At 46.7% G+C, this 16060-nt stretch overlaps 5 protein-coding genes across 5 annotated transcripts; 3 read left to right on the top strand and 2 right to left on the bottom strand.

Annotated features, from left to right (window-relative positions):
- Positions 1–501: 501 nt before the first annotated feature.
- FTJAE_3672 (uncharacterized protein) lies at positions 502–4262 on the bottom strand (the record flags this gene model as incomplete). Its single annotated transcript, XM_037349995.1, has 3 exons — positions 502–1929; positions 2634–3863; positions 3915–4262. The coding sequence occupies 3 exons, from the start codon at positions 4260–4262 to the stop codon at positions 502–504; spliced, it is 3006 nt and encodes a 1001-aa protein (XP_037209335.1).
- A 1259-nt stretch (positions 4263–5521) lies between these two features.
- On the top strand, positions 5522–6098 carry FTJAE_3671 (uncharacterized protein; the record flags this gene model as incomplete). The annotated part of the gene is made up of 2 exons (XM_037349994.1): positions 5522–5877; positions 5930–6098. The coding sequence occupies 2 exons, from the start codon at positions 5522–5524 to the stop codon at positions 6096–6098; spliced, it is 525 nt and encodes a 174-aa protein (XP_037209334.1).
- A 532-nt stretch (positions 6099–6630) lies between these two features.
- On the top strand, positions 6631–8691 carry FTJAE_3670 (uncharacterized protein; the record flags this gene model as incomplete). The annotated part of the gene is made up of 10 exons (XM_037349993.1): positions 6631–6794; positions 6840–6985; positions 7029–7172; positions 7222–7283; positions 7334–7397; positions 7444–7535; positions 7583–8029; positions 8137–8204; positions 8248–8496; positions 8544–8691. 10 exons carry the CDS (start codon positions 6631–6633, stop codon positions 8689–8691), a joined length of 1584 nt encoding a protein of 527 aa, XP_037209333.1.
- A 117-nt stretch (positions 8692–8808) lies between these two features.
- On the bottom strand, positions 8809–10752 carry FTJAE_3669 (pisatin demethylase cytochrome P450; the record flags this gene model as incomplete). The annotated part of the gene is made up of 7 exons (XM_037349991.1): positions 8809–9014; positions 9061–9162; positions 9211–9506; positions 9551–9675; positions 9720–10054; positions 10105–10247; positions 10358–10752. The coding sequence occupies 7 exons, from the start codon at positions 10750–10752 to the stop codon at positions 8809–8811; spliced, it is 1602 nt and encodes a 533-aa protein (XP_037209332.1).
- A 1901-nt stretch (positions 10753–12653) lies between these two features.
- FTJAE_3668 (uncharacterized protein) lies at positions 12654–13809 on the top strand (the record flags this gene model as incomplete). Its single annotated transcript, XM_037349990.1, has 3 exons — positions 12654–12797; positions 12847–13406; positions 13641–13809. The coding sequence occupies 3 exons, from the start codon at positions 12654–12656 to the stop codon at positions 13807–13809; spliced, it is 873 nt and encodes a 290-aa protein (XP_037209331.1).
- Between the last annotated feature and the right edge of the window lie 2251 nt (positions 13810–16060).

Genomic DNA, 16060 nt, shown 5'->3' with positions numbered 1-16060 from the left:
GAGGAGATGGGCGGAAATGAAGGTTTGTGTATAATGAAAGCTTATCGCAACAAGCTTTAAGACAAACTCTTCCTCATAATGAAAGTTTAATGGGATCTAACTTGCCATTACGTACTCATGCGTTAGATATAATCATCATCAGATAGGCTTATAAAGCTTATCTTAGGCAGTTGTGTTAGGTGGCTGGTATACTCCCTAGATTGACTTTGATAAGAGTGTTATTNNACATCACGCGCCTCACACACGCCATTACGTACTCAGCAAGCGCGCACTGCTCGGGTTTGCACATAAGTATACGTCAGAACTCAGCTGCCTAAGTGGATTCCCAAAGTTGCACCAAGAGTCATTGATATGCAATTGCACATATTAGGTATATATAATGGAATGTTGGCTTATATTGTTTTGAGAACTTCTCAAAGAGACTGCGCAAGCCCAGTATCCAAACTCTATTGCGAGTCTTTGTCTAAAAATGCTTTGATACCTGTCTAACTGGTATTGATCCTACTCATCAGCGATAACTCCCCAGCTGCCACAGTTTGTACCAGACCAGTCGAATTCTGAGTCCATACCTTTCGAGGAGTATCCGTCAAAGGAGTTAACGAAGCTTCGAAGTTTAGGGCATGCTGCTCGTAACTCTTCACGTTCTTCATCAGTCAGAACCCGAAAGGCCTCTAAGTTGAGAAACTCCAACTTTTTTGCCTTCTTGATTGCCTCCAAAACACGCCTATCGAGATCATACAAGAATGGGAGGCTCAGACTCTCCAAAGTATCAGCATGAGCGGCAATCATGTCGCATATAGCTGACTCGACTTTCGGTGATTGATCGATGTCCCATATGCTATAGCTCGCTACTCGAAGACGCTTGAGGTTTGGTAGACTTAGATGAGCCAGAGCATGGATCGATGGCAAGAGATTGTCTAAATGGCCGAGACAAACTTCTTCGATTGACGGTAGATTTCCCAGAAGTTGCGCGATAGTAGTGTCGGTCGGCATTTCGAACCAATCGAGGTGAAGTGTCTTTAAAGTCTTGCCCCATATCTTGGAAGCATCCAAAAGAGTCTTCGGGGAGGATCCAAAGCCGTCAACCTTCAGTCGTCGAAGTGAGGGACACTTCTTAGAGATCGAAATTATATCTCCTGGTTCCGAAAGCGGAAGTCCTTCCACGTGTGTGAGCTGACTCCAGAACCTGAAGAATCTTTCGTTGGTCCGAAACGTCACACTGTCGTTATAGTCAGAAATGCTTGCATTAAGACTGAGCCTCGTAACATTTGGGCAGGCATCAAAGAGCCTTTCCAGGTATCCAAGCTGTGAGTGAGAAAGCCCGTCGGTGGTCTCAAGTATCTCCAGGTGACTGAGATTCGGACATAGCTTGGCAATCTCAACCCAAAGGTAATTGTGGTACGGGAGTTGAATATTGACAGATAGTGACTGAACCAGAAGTCCTCGGGTTGGCTCGATGGCCAAAGACAACCGAAACAGAAAGAGGGAATGTTGATCTCTCCAGAATCCTTTACTTCGTGGATGTGTATATAAGTACTTCTCGACGATTGCTTGGAAAAGCCGACAGGAGCAGGTCAAAGATAGTATTGTCCTGGCTCGCCTGATTTTACCACGCTTACTAGTTGGATGCTCCGCGAGGATGTAGCCGAAAATCATCTCATAAATCTCATTGGGGAGACTGGGAATCGAGCCTGTTACGCGAGACTTTTTGACGGGCGTCGGGAGCATGTGGTGTGGCCAGGTCTGAAGATACAGATCTGTTGCGACTTGAGCTCGACGCTGTGCCTCAGGGTCATCAGGCCTTTGCTGTGCGATGATTCTCAGTGCCTGGATGTTTTGTTGGAATCTGTCTGGACGCAAGCTTTTTGGTGGCCTGGCAATCTCCATGGCAATCAAGCAATCAGGTACTCCGTTAACTTCGAAAAAGAGCTGGATAGTATGACAGGAATAATTCTTTTGCCAGGTGAAAGATTTAGATAGAAGTGACTCTGCTGTATTTCTTTCTGCTCAAGTTTGGTCCAAGGTATAAGGTCATGCAGGAAGGGGACAGGTGGAAGGCAGAAGGAATGTCGCTTGATTTATAGGTTTCAAGCTGTATGAGGGTTTGGGCTGCGTTTCGGAATTAATAGTAAAAAGGTTTCGTTGTGAAGCGTCATCAGAAGAGTAAACCTGCCAACAAATCAGCTCTAACTTTTCTGCACAGAACATGAACTCTGTCTTTATTTTGCAAACTTTAGTGGCAGTGGCAGCCTGAAATCCGAAATCTCAGGCAAGCAAAGTTCGAGAAGTGTCAAAATGGCTGAACCTTATCAAATGACAGATTTCGCTTTCTTCGATGAGGTTGATATGATTGGCCGAGACAATACAAGCTTTTTGACGAAACCTAAGAACTGACGCAGTCCGTGGCCTACGCCGTCTCGTCTTTTGTTGCTATCAACCTGAGAATCCCGAATATCGGGCAGCCATTCACAAGCCGATTGACAATTAGCATGCTGTACAGTTTCTCCAACTTGCGACGCTGCCGGTGTAGAATCTCAAGGTGTAGATGGATATACGCATAAGTTGACGTAATATTGGAACTACGAACTAACGAAATATGCAGACGCCTACGGGAACACTGGCCTTTCTATTACCTTGCCACAGTCCCCGCAGTGTGATATATTACCTCCCCAGCTACTCGCCGCTGCCTCAAAGTTATCCTCCTTGTACTTCCTAGTCGTCAAGGTACACTCAGTGAAGAACTCCTTGACCACCATGAGACCCGTTTCCGACTTCCCAAGCTTCGGGCAAGCGGTCAGAAGACCTTGAATGTCTTCTTTGGTAGGTATATCATGCAGCTGTACTCGAAGATTCTCCAAATTCCTTGCCTTGTGAAGGTGCTCAAAGATATACGTGCCGAAACTCCAAAAGGTGAATGATTCCTCTATCATGAAGGTTCTGAGAGTCTCACTATGTGCAATGAAGATGTCGATTATGGCCTTGCTAACGTTTTCTGGATTCGCAAGTGGGTCGCGAGTGTAGATGTCATCACTAGCCACCCATCGGAAGGTTTTCAGACGTGGAGCCTTCGGTTGAGCTATGGCATGGAGATCTGAGAGAAGGAATGACGGCCATTCACCCAAACCAAGGTCCTCCAATCTTGTAAGATGGGGCAGTAGATCGCCAAGGATGCCATCGTGGTCATCGTCGATCACGGGGTTGTTGATATAAAGAGACCGTAATGTTTTCCCCCATGCTTTGAACCCCCACTGCAGGTCTTGCAAAGTGGCGCTCTGAACCCAATCCAATACTAATGTTTCCAAAGCAGGAGTATGATAAGATAGCTCCCCAAAAAACCTGCCTTCCTCTTCATAGTCCCCCATATCAAGAGCCAAAGACTTGAGATTTGGGTAATCGTAATGAAGAATGTCCTTGATGCAGTCGAATGGACCAAGCAGTTCCAAGTGGTAAAGCTGTTTCGCAAACTTTGAGTATTGCTGCGAAAAATTGACCCTTTGCTCTGGAGTCATGTCTTCAGGCTCATCATAACTGCTGACGTAGCAGCTATCATACTTGAACTCGGTGACCTTGGGACAAGCAGCAAATATTGGGCCCATGTGCATTTGCATGTGTTGTCGAACGCATTCTGGGATATGATGTCTCCAAACCAGTCCAAGACGAGTCAGATTGGTACAGAGCTTGAGAGTGCTTTGCCATGCAGTGGGAAAGATGCAGTGTGGCTCGGGCTCGTAACTCAGTGACCGGACCTGATGGGCTCTCCGGGGCTCAACAGTCAGAGAGAACAAAAATAGCCAATGTGATACGGCATTTTTCGACAGTCGCTGGGATCTCGGGTGCGTATACAAGTTCTCCTCGCAAAGGACCTGCAACATTCTACAGCTAGATGCCAGAGAATGTAAAGTCTGGGCACGTACTTTCATCTGCTCCGGTGACTTCCCATACCTATCGTTGATGAGATGCTTAATTATAATGATATAGATCTCTGTAGGCAACCGAGACTCCATATGCGTTTGTGAGGCGCTAGAAGAATCCGCTGCCCTGCACTTGATCTCTGGCTCCTGGAGGAATGTTTCCCATTGCCGAGAGAAATTAAGCCTGCGGCGACATAACTCGATACCTGCCAAGGCTCGTCTCTGTGCCTCTGTGTCGTAGGGTCTCTGTTCTGATATAGTGCACAGAGTGTTTGTGAGTCTCATCAAAGTCCTCGCGATCGGTGGTTTCCGGGGTTTCTGGGAATCATCTTTGTTCAAAAAAGGTGCCATGGCTATCGTGTTCTGCGGCTATACTTTTACACAAGGGATTCGTAAGTTGAAATGGATTTGTTTGCAGTCGTGTAAGGTGCGTGATGTGAGTATTGGTTGTGAGGTCTGTCAGCTCAGAATAACACTCTTGTAGACATCATAAGTAATGATGGATATATTCATCGTCCCTCGTTGGTCTTATATATTTATATTTATGATGTTTGCCTGCGCGAATAAATAAGCTCTCATAAATGAAAGGTTCAATTATCTGAAAGTTATTTAGAGGTCACACGGATACTTCAGCTAATAGGAAACACTATAGGCCGTGCTGGATATAAATGTTAGTATTAGTAAACTTTCGACGCTGAAGTCTCTTGACTCCCATCAATTATCAAAAGTGAACAAACTCTGAACCACAAACAGGCAGCAATTTGAGTGAAAGCTTCATTGGCTAATAAGGATAATTTTCCGAGTTTCTCATGACAAAAGATGAGGCGTCAACGACAGTAGTACTACCGGAGAATCGAGACTTGCAAGAAAGGATCATGCCTATTTGAAGCATCGCTGACCTAAAACATGTTCACCGCATACCCTTACCAAATGTCTTCAGCTACGAGTTTTCGAGGGCTCTAGGCATTATCTCAAGGTTGAAGTTTGTACCAAGAAAGTCAGATCAAATGGACTTTGTCAATTTCCTGTGTTCTTTACCTTTGTGTCCTGAGACCGAAGCTTTTGTCGACCTCCCAATCCTATCACAACTAACTTCTCGGAACTTCAAGTCGCAAACCTTGTCCTCATTCTGCTCGCACTGCCACTGTTCTAATTTCAGCCACAGTTAATTACTCATTCATAGTCGTGAAGCGTCTCGGAAAAATTGGCCAGGGCCATCGGCGTTTGCGTGAGGTTCCTGCAGATGACGTGCCCAAACCCCACATCACGACATGTCGCGCCATAGGGTCGACTAGGGTCGTGATGACCGAGAGAGTCGCAACAGTACTGCATTCGTCATTTTCGATAACGATTTCAATTAGTAAATCTGACTAATATCTCTAATTCACTCAGCTCGCGCCTCACCGCTTTGCTCCGGTAACGGCTCGTCGGCATACGATGTTCGACGGGGGAATCGCACAATTTCGCATTACAAATGCGCGATCAAGGAGAAATTGTATATATGAATAGCTTTACCGTTCTAAATCATGAAACATATAAAGCATAGCAATTAATCAATCCCTGATTCACTATTCGAGCCTGTCACCTCACGTTACCAATCCACCATCAAAATGCCTACCTCTCTCTACGACCTCATCATCCCCACCTTCACCAAGGGCTTACAAACCTTTGACCATGTCCTCACTAAGGCGGAGGAATACGCCAAAGAAAAGGGCCTCAACGCCGATGAAGTCTTTCCCCAAGCCAGGCTCGTAGAAGATCAACTTCCCCTCGTCTTCCAAGTGCAAACTGCCACCAGGGCTGTTCAGACCACCATTGGCCGATTGACAGGCGTGGAGCCCACATTTTTCGAGGACAATGAAAAGACCATTGCCGACCTGCACGCCCGCATCCAAAAAGCTCTTGAGGCTGTAAAGGGCGTCAAGCCGGAGGATGTTAACTCACGAGAGGATGTCAAGGTGGAGCTGTAAGTTTTGCCGCAAAAGTATATACTGCGACATTTCACTGACCCCTCAAAGCCCCCGGCCTGATAGGACCCTTACTCTCACCGTCAAGGAGGCTACACTCAACCATGGACAAACAAACTTCTTCTTCCACATCGTCACTGGCTACTCCATCTTACGTTCACTGGGCGTGCCTATTGGAAAGGGTGATTATCTTGGAAGCTTTCTTGCGGAGTACTACTAGTGGAGCAGATGAAACCTAGAATAGACAAATGAGCAAATGGCTTTCCGCACGGCATTTTTATGTCTGATAAGGTTCTAAGTGACTGAAAAGTGACAAGCGCACTTCTCGTCCAAGGCTTTGAACGTGATGATCATAAATCAGAGCGGCCAAGAATCCTGGGTTGGTCCGTATCGGGTTGCCTATTCCCACATACCATTGCACAGCTAATAATCTCAGAACAATTCAACAAGTGATTCCTTGACACTAATCAGACCCATCGCTTATCGTTATCATGTAATATGTTTGTAGCAACCAGGAACGCCAAGGACACAAACTTCCGTGTCCATGGCGCCATCATGCTTCTATTACGCGACGAAGGGTCATCATTGAACATGGAGTAAACAATCTTGCTGTTCTTAAATCTTGCTTTATTCTTGGAGCTTCATTTGGCCTTGCGGCGGCCTTTGGCATTAACACCGTGCTTCTCTTAAGCAAATTTTGATAGCCCTGGTCAGACATTGCTGCTCCGTTTATCAACGCTCGTGCAGCGAATATGAAGCTAACAACAGTCTCCATGGCCATTTTGGGCCTCACAGAACCCTGTTTCGCCTCGGATATCCGTGACACTAGTGCAAACTCGACACTCGAAAGGGCAATAGCTGCCATTGGCGCAGAGGGTCTCTCGGAACTGCATAAAGTAACATATGAATGCCAAAGGTGAATCGCTTCCTCAATATATAACAACCGTGCTTATGAAGGCAGAATCTATCGCTCTCGAAGCCTTATGCAAAGCTACAATCTCATGCGCGCAGATGTATCGGCAGCAACATCCGGAACGCAGAACATTTCTTACGAAGTAGACTGCCCATTGCTTCGACAACGGATCGACCGGCGTTTCCAGCCCTCACGTGAGTGCAGCATACATTGTGTGACCGTAGTTAACGACTTTAGACGCGTGGGGATGGGCATCCCCTCGATTTCAGCCCATGGAATTCTCTCTCGTGGTCTGGACTGGCGATGGTAACTCTGCTTGCTTTGTTAAAGGGAACAACCAAGTCTACCTTCCCCGGAACGTTACAGCTGGCTGCGTAGATGGTATGGTTGGTTTCTTCGGTCTAAATGGGACTCTGGCTAATTACGGAAGCTGCATTGTCTGCTAATCTTGCTACCGAGGCTCTCATGATGTCTCCAGGTCTTGTCGAGCGGGTGAGTCGAGTACATAGTCGAGCCTTCAGATATCACGCTGACACATCAAGATTCGACGATCAAAAAGCTCCGAAGAACGCGAGGTTAATATAAACGGCATTAAATTTCCCGCGAGTATGTTTCGAGACTCATAATAGATTATTCTGCTGATAACGTACAGTTTATAGCAATCTTGACAAGCTCTTACTGGTTGTCGACCCCAAGACGTACCTACCTATATCGTCCGCTCAGAAGAACAACATCCAATCTACGGTAATGCTACAAAAGACGTATACCTTGCAAATTACAAAGAAGTACAGGGAATCAAATTCCCTCACACTATCCAGACCATATACAGCTCAGCTAGCCAACGGCTCAACGTGGTTCTCGAAGACTTTGTCATTGACAAGATCAACGCTACAGCAAAATTGGGCGACAATTTCTTCGATCTTGTTCCTCACGGTCAGAAAGTAAATATATCGGAAAAGCCTCCTGGTGTTCCCAGTGGTCTTGTCACAGATTACAGCACGAGTTTGCTCGGATCACCTGTCAAGAATGTCAGCGCGGAGGCGTTGAAATCAGCTAGGCCCGTTGATCTTTTGCAGGTGTATTGGCTTATCATTGATGATAGCCATGATCTTGGCTTCAAGCAGCTTATTATTGAGTTTGAGACTGAAGTCATTGTATGTGATGCACCGCCTTTCTGGAGTGAGGCTGTCATGGAGTGGATCAAGAAGAATATTGGCAAGAAGGTCGCTTACGTCGCGGTACGTATATGACAGCAAAGATCGGCCATTCACTAACAACTGAGCCCTCACATCATCACCGAGATCATACTGGAGGGATAGCGGATTACGTCCGTGCCGGTGCCAAGTTAATCATCCCCGAGATGGCAGTGGATTACTGGTCCAGCATCCCAGGAGCCGAATTCATCACCTTCAAGTACGTCGAGCCTCTAATACACTATTTCGCTGACAAAGTTTAGTCAAACACACCCATACGTTCATCGCGACAACAAGGTCCAAGCATGGTTCAACTGGGCTGATCAAGCGCCTCACGCAGCTGACTGGACTTATGTAATGATTACAGAGCGATGTCCTGATAGAAACTCCTCCATATTTGTCTATGAGGCTGATACATGGGAGGCTGGACTGAGTGTTGAGTTGGGTAATCAGCAGCAGATGAGGCAGTGGCTTGATCAGCTTTTGGAAGATGGTCTTCCAAGATCTGCGACGTGAGTATTCGTGGTGTTGGTGGGTGGATCTGGCTAACAGGATGCAGTGTGATGCCGACACATGGATGGATTACGCCGTTGGAACAGCTGATTAACATCACAGCGTACCCATATCCTGATTTTGACATTAGTCGTTGGAGGAAGGGTGCAGCGCTGTGTGATGAATCAGCCACAAAGAAACATAAGGATGATTAGTGATATGGGTTCCATATTAGTCGGTTACTATAGCTGATGCTACACAATGACTCGGCCTTCTGAAGATAGCAGTCCGTTCTTCCTACATCCCCCCAAAATCATCCATCAACAAATATCTTATCCTTCGACCTTGGCTCCGGTTCTTGGGGTGAACACCATATCCAATCTTGGCAGTTCCAAAGTGTAACAATCTCGTAAGCCATTGATGAAAGCTTGAGGATTGGTCCCTGGTGCGAAATCAATATCATATCGTGAGAGAATATCCATGAGCACATAGCGCATCTCCATAAGACCAAGTTGCTTTCCAGCACAAACGCCACGACCTATCATGTCAGCTATTTCGGATAAAGGTAACGACGGGAGCCTTACCAGTATGGAATGGAGCGTATACCGATGCATCTTTGATCAGCTCCGGTTTAGTAGTCCATCGCTCAGGAATAAACTCGTTCGGCTTCTCAAAGCAACGCTCATCTATGTCCGGTCAGCAACTTAGTTATGCCAATACCTCCGTAGTCATACCTCGGTACATGGTGTAAGAAGGACTATGTATAATTGTATCTCCGGGTATGTAAACATCATCAAGCTGCATTCCTTCCGGCGGAGTCATCCTTGGAACACCTGATGGGACAACAGGATAAAGACGAAGTGACTCATCGATACAAGCTTGAAGATACTGTAGCTTGCTTAGGGAAACCAGATCATATTCGTCGTGGGTGTTCTTGTATTCATCAATCTCAGCCTGGAGTTTTGCCAGCACATCGGGGTGGAGTACGAGGTTGTGCAAGAGACAAGTCGTGGAAGAGGAAGTGGTATCACTGAGATATTAGCGCTACACGTTGCTGTTACAGACCAGTCATACCTGCCAGCGATAACAATGAGATGAGCATCACCACAAAGGTTATCGAAGTCCTGCTGAGTGGGCTTCTCCATCGCATCGTAATCTTCCAGGATACTACTGAATACATCTGGTTCCGCCGGTTTATTCTACACGGGTTAGTCGAGTATTGTCTTGCTCTGAGCATACATACCTTTCGTCGAGTCTCGACTTGATTCCTGATATAGGCTTGAAAAGCCAGAAACGAACTGTTCACGATTGGGATAGATGAAACAAGAGGGAAGAACCAAACCAGTCGCCGGAACGCGCCCATGAAGCCTTGGGTTTTGTGGGACTCTGTGAAGAAGTTGTGTTCGACGCCGCTTTCTAGCATGTCGAAGCTTTTTCCGAAGGCAAGATCACCCATGATGTCAAATGTGTAGAAGTTTACCCATAGGGCTACGTTGAATGGTTTACCCTTTGCTTCATCGATGCGGTCAGTGAGAAGTTTGGTGTATTTGAGCACTCGGTGCTCATAATCGCGTAGGGCTGCTCGTGGTAAGCACTCATATCCTGAGACTGGTGAAACGGCTCGGTACCTTTTGTAGTGAACGCTCTATCCCATGCTTTACGGCGGGTGGCATGTTCTTTCTTTCGTCGCTCAGAGAGAAGCATTACCCATGGATGGGTGATGCCATAGAACGGTGATTTAATGACCGGGGATGAGGGAGCGTGAATGGGCCTGAATGAACTTGGTGTTGCGATTGATATCTCAGTGGGACCTTCGAGTAGTTAGTCGAGAGCATGTAAGTAGTTTAAGTCAACTTGCCAATCCTCACGATATCTCCATACTTCTCGTGAAGCTTCTGGACTTCAAGATACATATGCTCTTCATCAACTGTAAGATAAGTAGCGTAGAATGTTGAGAGGCGAGCAAGAAATGGACCGGGGAACCGGTTCAGTCGGTGAAAGTATGCTCGATACGTCAAGATGCTGATTGAAAGACCCGTAACAAACGATGCGAACCATTTGTTGGTGACTGAGAGAGCTTGCCAGACTGAGAAAGAGTAGAGTTGGGTGAGGAACAATGAGACAGTGACCTCATACGTTGCCCATGCCTTGATAAGCTTAACAGTCCAAAGGTCCCATTCTCCTTTACGTAGAACAAAGATATGCACGAGTACTCCGACAATGAATGCGGCGCCAAAGGCCTGCGGAGTCTCAAGATGGGCTTCAGTTAAAAGCATGTTGGCGGCTAACGAGTTTCGCAAAACAAGATGCGACAGAAGAAAACAACTTCAGTTTCAGAGACAGTTCCAGCTTCTTGTATCCAAGCTTGTCTCCAGAATCCAAGACTCAATGACGAAATAGGTTGCAGGAACTTTTGGGGGCCAATATGGCTTTACAGGCTGTTGTTCAAAAAGTGGGTTGCAGTGAGCGCCTTGGCGAATTACCAACCAGCGAATACGTTTACTCGACGTCTGTATATACCCTTCTCGACCTCTTTGCAACGCGCTCGGCATGATGTGTTGGCTAAATTACATCAGTAGATGGCTTTACCGGCAGGTGATGTGATTGCCTTGTGCAGGATAAATGATATCATTCGTTTGCGATTGGACTGCAAGCAGACTCGCAGCGGCCGATGGATGCTGTAATGGGCGTGCAGCCGAGACATGATATGCGGATGTGCGGATCTGGATACTGCTTCCAGACGATGGATAGGAAGAGAAAAGATTAACATTCCGGGCCGGTCCATGATAGGTTTGGTTCAGCGATCGGTACTCTCTCTTTTTATTGCGGCTTATCGTAGTTTGTGCTGTGAAGCTATGGATGAAGGCGGCCTATAAGGTTAAGCTTTAGGCTGCAAACACAGATAGTGAAGCATTTCATGTGAAAGCGCTGTACTGAAGATGCATCAAAGTGGCGTTTAGGCCCCCATACACGATGAGATCAACGAGTGCATCCCGTTTTAGGCCATTTCCCAATTCAGCACCGCACGACAAAAATCACCCATTGCCAGTTAGAAACTTGATTTTGTCCATGTATAGTACGTTTGATTGGCTCGTGCCGTCGACTCGGATGATCGTGCACTTATCTGTTTCTTTCCAACAGCCCGCTTGAGACTGCGTTCAACAATACGAGACCCTCAATGTAATTGGTCAAACTCGTTATCAGATGTTGAATGGCTTGCGAAACGGGAGCCTAATGATTTATGACTGGCCCGCGCAGCAATAGAAGACGAAATAAGGTGCTGATATCTCACTATTCTTTGAGTGCCAGGGCGAATCAAATCAGTAAGCCACTGGTTAGCGCCGGCTCTGAGTGTCAGTGCTGTTGCGTTGATCACAAGTCCAAGTGCTCCGGTGGGGAGAATTCTTTCGTCCTCAGAGCCGAAATCGTAGCTACAGGTCAACTGGCGGTAGTTATCAACGATCGTCGAAAACCCTTTACATTAATGAGACTGCGGCCCAAAGACTCGTCCATGACTGATTGACCACGAATTGAGTTTCATTTCATTAAGCGAAGTCGATAACTTGGCATCGTAACTAACCAAGAGCCGTTTAGCATGAGTCTCCACGGAGATAGCGATTTATGATCATCACGGAGCATCACGGCTCAACCTCCGGTCCAAAGAGGGGTTCAACATCACAGAACCTGATCCACCAATTGGCAGACAAAACTCCTACTCAATAAACACCAAAATAACCATTAAAAAAGCCACAAAAATTTACATTTCATTCTAAGTAGTAGTCTAGGCTCTTTAAATATTAACCAATTCGTATCTTTCGCGAACATTAAAAGCCATCGGGTTCCCCTCCGATATGAGCTAAACCTCACTGACTCTCCAACGCCGTCTTTCAGCGGATCCCAGCACCGTAACGGGCCTTGAACCCCGGATTTTCCTCCACCGGCGATGGCACATTTAAATCTGGTCCCGAGAGCTCGGCTTCCAAACGCCAAGGCTTCTTTCCAAGACAAATGATGACCTTTTTCCCTCTTATTTATGGTTTCCCGCTCGTAAAACGGCCGAGGCAGAGATAACAATCAATTCTCCTCTTTCATCGTCATTGTCTTGGGCTCTTTTGATGCCCAAGATGATCTTGCGACCGTTGTAAACAGACACAAGGAAGCGATACAGGGACACGTCATGACCGGGCTACAGCCCGATATTTATGCAGCCATCAGCATCACTTGGGTCGCGGCCTTTCTGGCCCTCGGTCTGCGACTCAAGGCGCGACGAATGACCAAGATGAAGCTTTGGTTCGACGACTACTTCGCCATAATCGCTTTGGTAGGATTGACTTGATCGCTACTTGGGACCAATGCGCACTTGCTGATAGTTCATTCCAGCTCTTTGTATCAAGTTACTGTTCCGTCACAATCTACTGTACGCAGCAACCTCCAGCTCCGACTGCTGTCGCTTACCTCCTCTAGGGACTCATAGCTACAAACTCGGACAATCTATTCTCACGATCGCAGACCCAACCGAAGCAAACCGAATCCAAGACCGATCGCGACTTTTACTCTGGATCTGCGAACTTCTCTACGCCTCATCGATTGCATTCTGCAAACTCAGTATTCTCTGCTTTTACTGGCGCGTATTTCAATACACCTCAATTAGATACGCCATCATCATCTTGCTTGTCGCCGTCAGCATATGGATAACTATTCGGACTTTCATGGTCATCTTTCACTGCGTGCCGATTCGAGCGTATTGGGATAAGAGCATACAAGGCGCTAAATGCCCGTTTAACGAAGCGAATTTCTTCTTTGCTACGATTCTGATACATACGACTATGGACTGCGTTATCCTGATTTTGCCCGTCATCGAAGTCATGAAGATGACATTACCCTTATCGCAAAAGTTGGCTGTTGTTGGACTGTTTACATCCGGAACCATGTACGTTGAGCTTCTCTTGGCAATTCCCTCCTCTGACACCGTACAGAGTCTGCGTTGCGTCCATATTTGTTTTAGTGCATTCGAAATTATATAACCCCCGAACCGACGATATACCGAAAGATATGGCACAGAATATGATGTGGGCAGCCGTCGAGATTAATATGGCAGTTTTCTCCGGTACGGACTAACCTCCTTTGCCACTTCATCAACATTCGTTACTGACAGGTGTTCTAGCGTGTCTCCCCATGCTACGGCCCATTTTTCGCCACTTTCTTCCAGGGCTTTCGACAACAGAAGAGTCAGCACAAGCACCGATCAGTTTACCAACCGTTGTACCACCAAGGGTGAGGCTTACCGAAACGAGATCAAAGAAGCGGGAGTCTCGGAAATCGGGCATGTCTAACGGGCTGTATGACCCGGAACTGGGCGTCTTTCATGGATTTTCGGATATATCAAGCATCAGAAGCGTGGCGTCCAGATCAGAGAGTGAATCCTTGCCGAGGAGCACATAATATTAATACTATATCATATTTAAAAAGTTCTTTTAGTTACATCCTAAGTTTTTGTGGTTCACTCAGAGCCATAGTACGGTGCCTATCCACCGTGGGGGTCTAGCCTGCGTTATGATGATTGTATCTTCCAATTTTCGTAGAATGCCAATGCGAGGCACTGGTTATGAAGGTTCATGTCGAATGAGGACCAAGAACCAAGGACTGTCTTTCAAGAAAAGGGACCCAAGTTGCCTGAACTGTGTCCGGTTTCCTCTGAACATATTCCATTCTTCCAGTCCTTTAAGTTCGTCTGCTGCTGCTCGCACTCATCACACTCGCATACCGCAACAATGTTCCGAACCGCCACTCGGTTCCGTCTATAAGTTCAGGCGACCTGAAAGTAGCGCCATGCCTTGCAAAGAGCCCCAGGCATCTATCGTGGTATTTGTGTTCCTTAGTGATCCCTGTCGATGCAATTGCTTCGCGGGGCAGCCTGAATTTCCAATCCGTAGGATGATATTGAGTGATGCCCTCCTGTGTCTTGAGAGACTTGTTGAGGAAATACAGGTCGATATTCGCAGGCTCGGCACTTTGTTCGTTTGGGAGAGGCTTCGACCGTGTAGGCTCGAGCTGGAGGAGGTTGCGCAATAACGATCAGATATGGTCTGCAATCTTCGCTCGTTTTCCAACTCCATCAGCCTCTTTATTTATCGTAAATTTCGTGCCAGTGTCCTACTCTGTTGGGGCCGACTCGTTGGTATATCCCGTCGCCGACATGCCCGCAGTTGAGGGTCCAGGTCGTCGTCGCCGCTGCTGCTGATCGATTATAAGACCTTAGCAACCCTATGCTGATATGGTGCCATAGCTTCAAACATATTAGGCAGTCGAAGGTATAAAGGTTCGTCCAACTTTCATAGTTCCATAAGCTGGCGAGAAGATGAAGGCGTAAATATGGATGACAAGGCCAACAAGTACAAGAAGTACCATAGCAGTGATGACGCCTTTTTGTCGGCTGAGTCGATCAAAAGTAATGACATCCATCCTCGATGTCGAATGCGATACCGGTATGAGTTGTTTTATCATTGGTTCCAGTGGATACAAGACACAGGACGAAAGAACGGTTGGCTGACGGATTTCTTGGGGCCAAGACAACCTTTTGTAAGAATTGGGAAATTGGGTTTGGGCTGACAGTACCATTTCGTGTCATTTCCAATAGCGGCACAGACTACCAAGGTGTTGGTTGGTTGCGATGTGGAGTCACGGAGGACCCTTTGGTGAGGCTAATTGGATTTATCGTAAGTCTGAGACAGGGATCTCTGATGACATTGGTCAGACAGGACCAGCACTCGAAGCGTACATCCGACGCGTACTACTAGTACAATTCTCCGACTAATTCTTCATTATGGTTAATTATCAATGTAACTATAAGTCAATTACTGAATGTTCAGGACTGTGATCTGCGAAGACTACGACGCGTGTTGATGTTCTATTCAAGGTTGTGAAACAGCAGTGACGAGTCCAACTCCCTGGCAAGTTAGACGAATGTCAGACGACAGTGATGACAGCATCGGTCCGAGCGTGCATCTTGCGCAGTCCCAACTGCAGCTGAATGTCCCATTTACGAGAAGGAACGTCAGCGCCAAAGAACCTATCCCTGTTGCTAACATGCGGCACAGCCCCTAAATACTCTTGTCTGCTTATTCCCATCAAGACAACGTTGCATCAACAGAGCACTTTATTTGGCATTCTGATCAGCGAGGAACCGAAGAGGAAGATTTTACGCGCCCCTGCATTTGACTCCGCTCAGGTCGCTTGCAGTGCTGTCATTGCGATGGATCATGTTGTGTTCTAGAACGGCCATTTATGGGACGCAGACCTGATCTGGAATGTGCCAAGAAGTGTTGGTCGTTAGTTTACAGCTGTTGGTTGAAGATTGGACCCTGGCTAACAGGCCTGTTATCGATGTCGCTAAAAAGAGAACGTAGGCGCTAACAGATAAGATAGCACCAACCGTCAATAGTTGCCAAATAGTTACGGAATGGCCGGACAGCAGCTGAAGCATGGGTTCAGCAATCTAACTTCAGCTTGGGAAAGCTTGTATTGGAAGTCCCCTTTTGAGTTCCGATAGTGTACCAGGTTGTTCTCAACATATTGCGTCAAGAA

Source organism: Fusarium tjaetaba (genome assembly GCF_013396195.1).
Source record: "Fusarium tjaetaba strain NRRL 66243 chromosome Unknown NRRL66243_c0000069, whole genome shotgun sequence".
Lineage (NCBI taxonomy): Eukaryota > Fungi > Ascomycota > Sordariomycetes > Hypocreales > Nectriaceae > Fusarium > Fusarium tjaetaba.
Note: the sequence above shows the minus strand (reverse complement) of the source record. Positions and strands in the feature narration are given on the sequence as shown.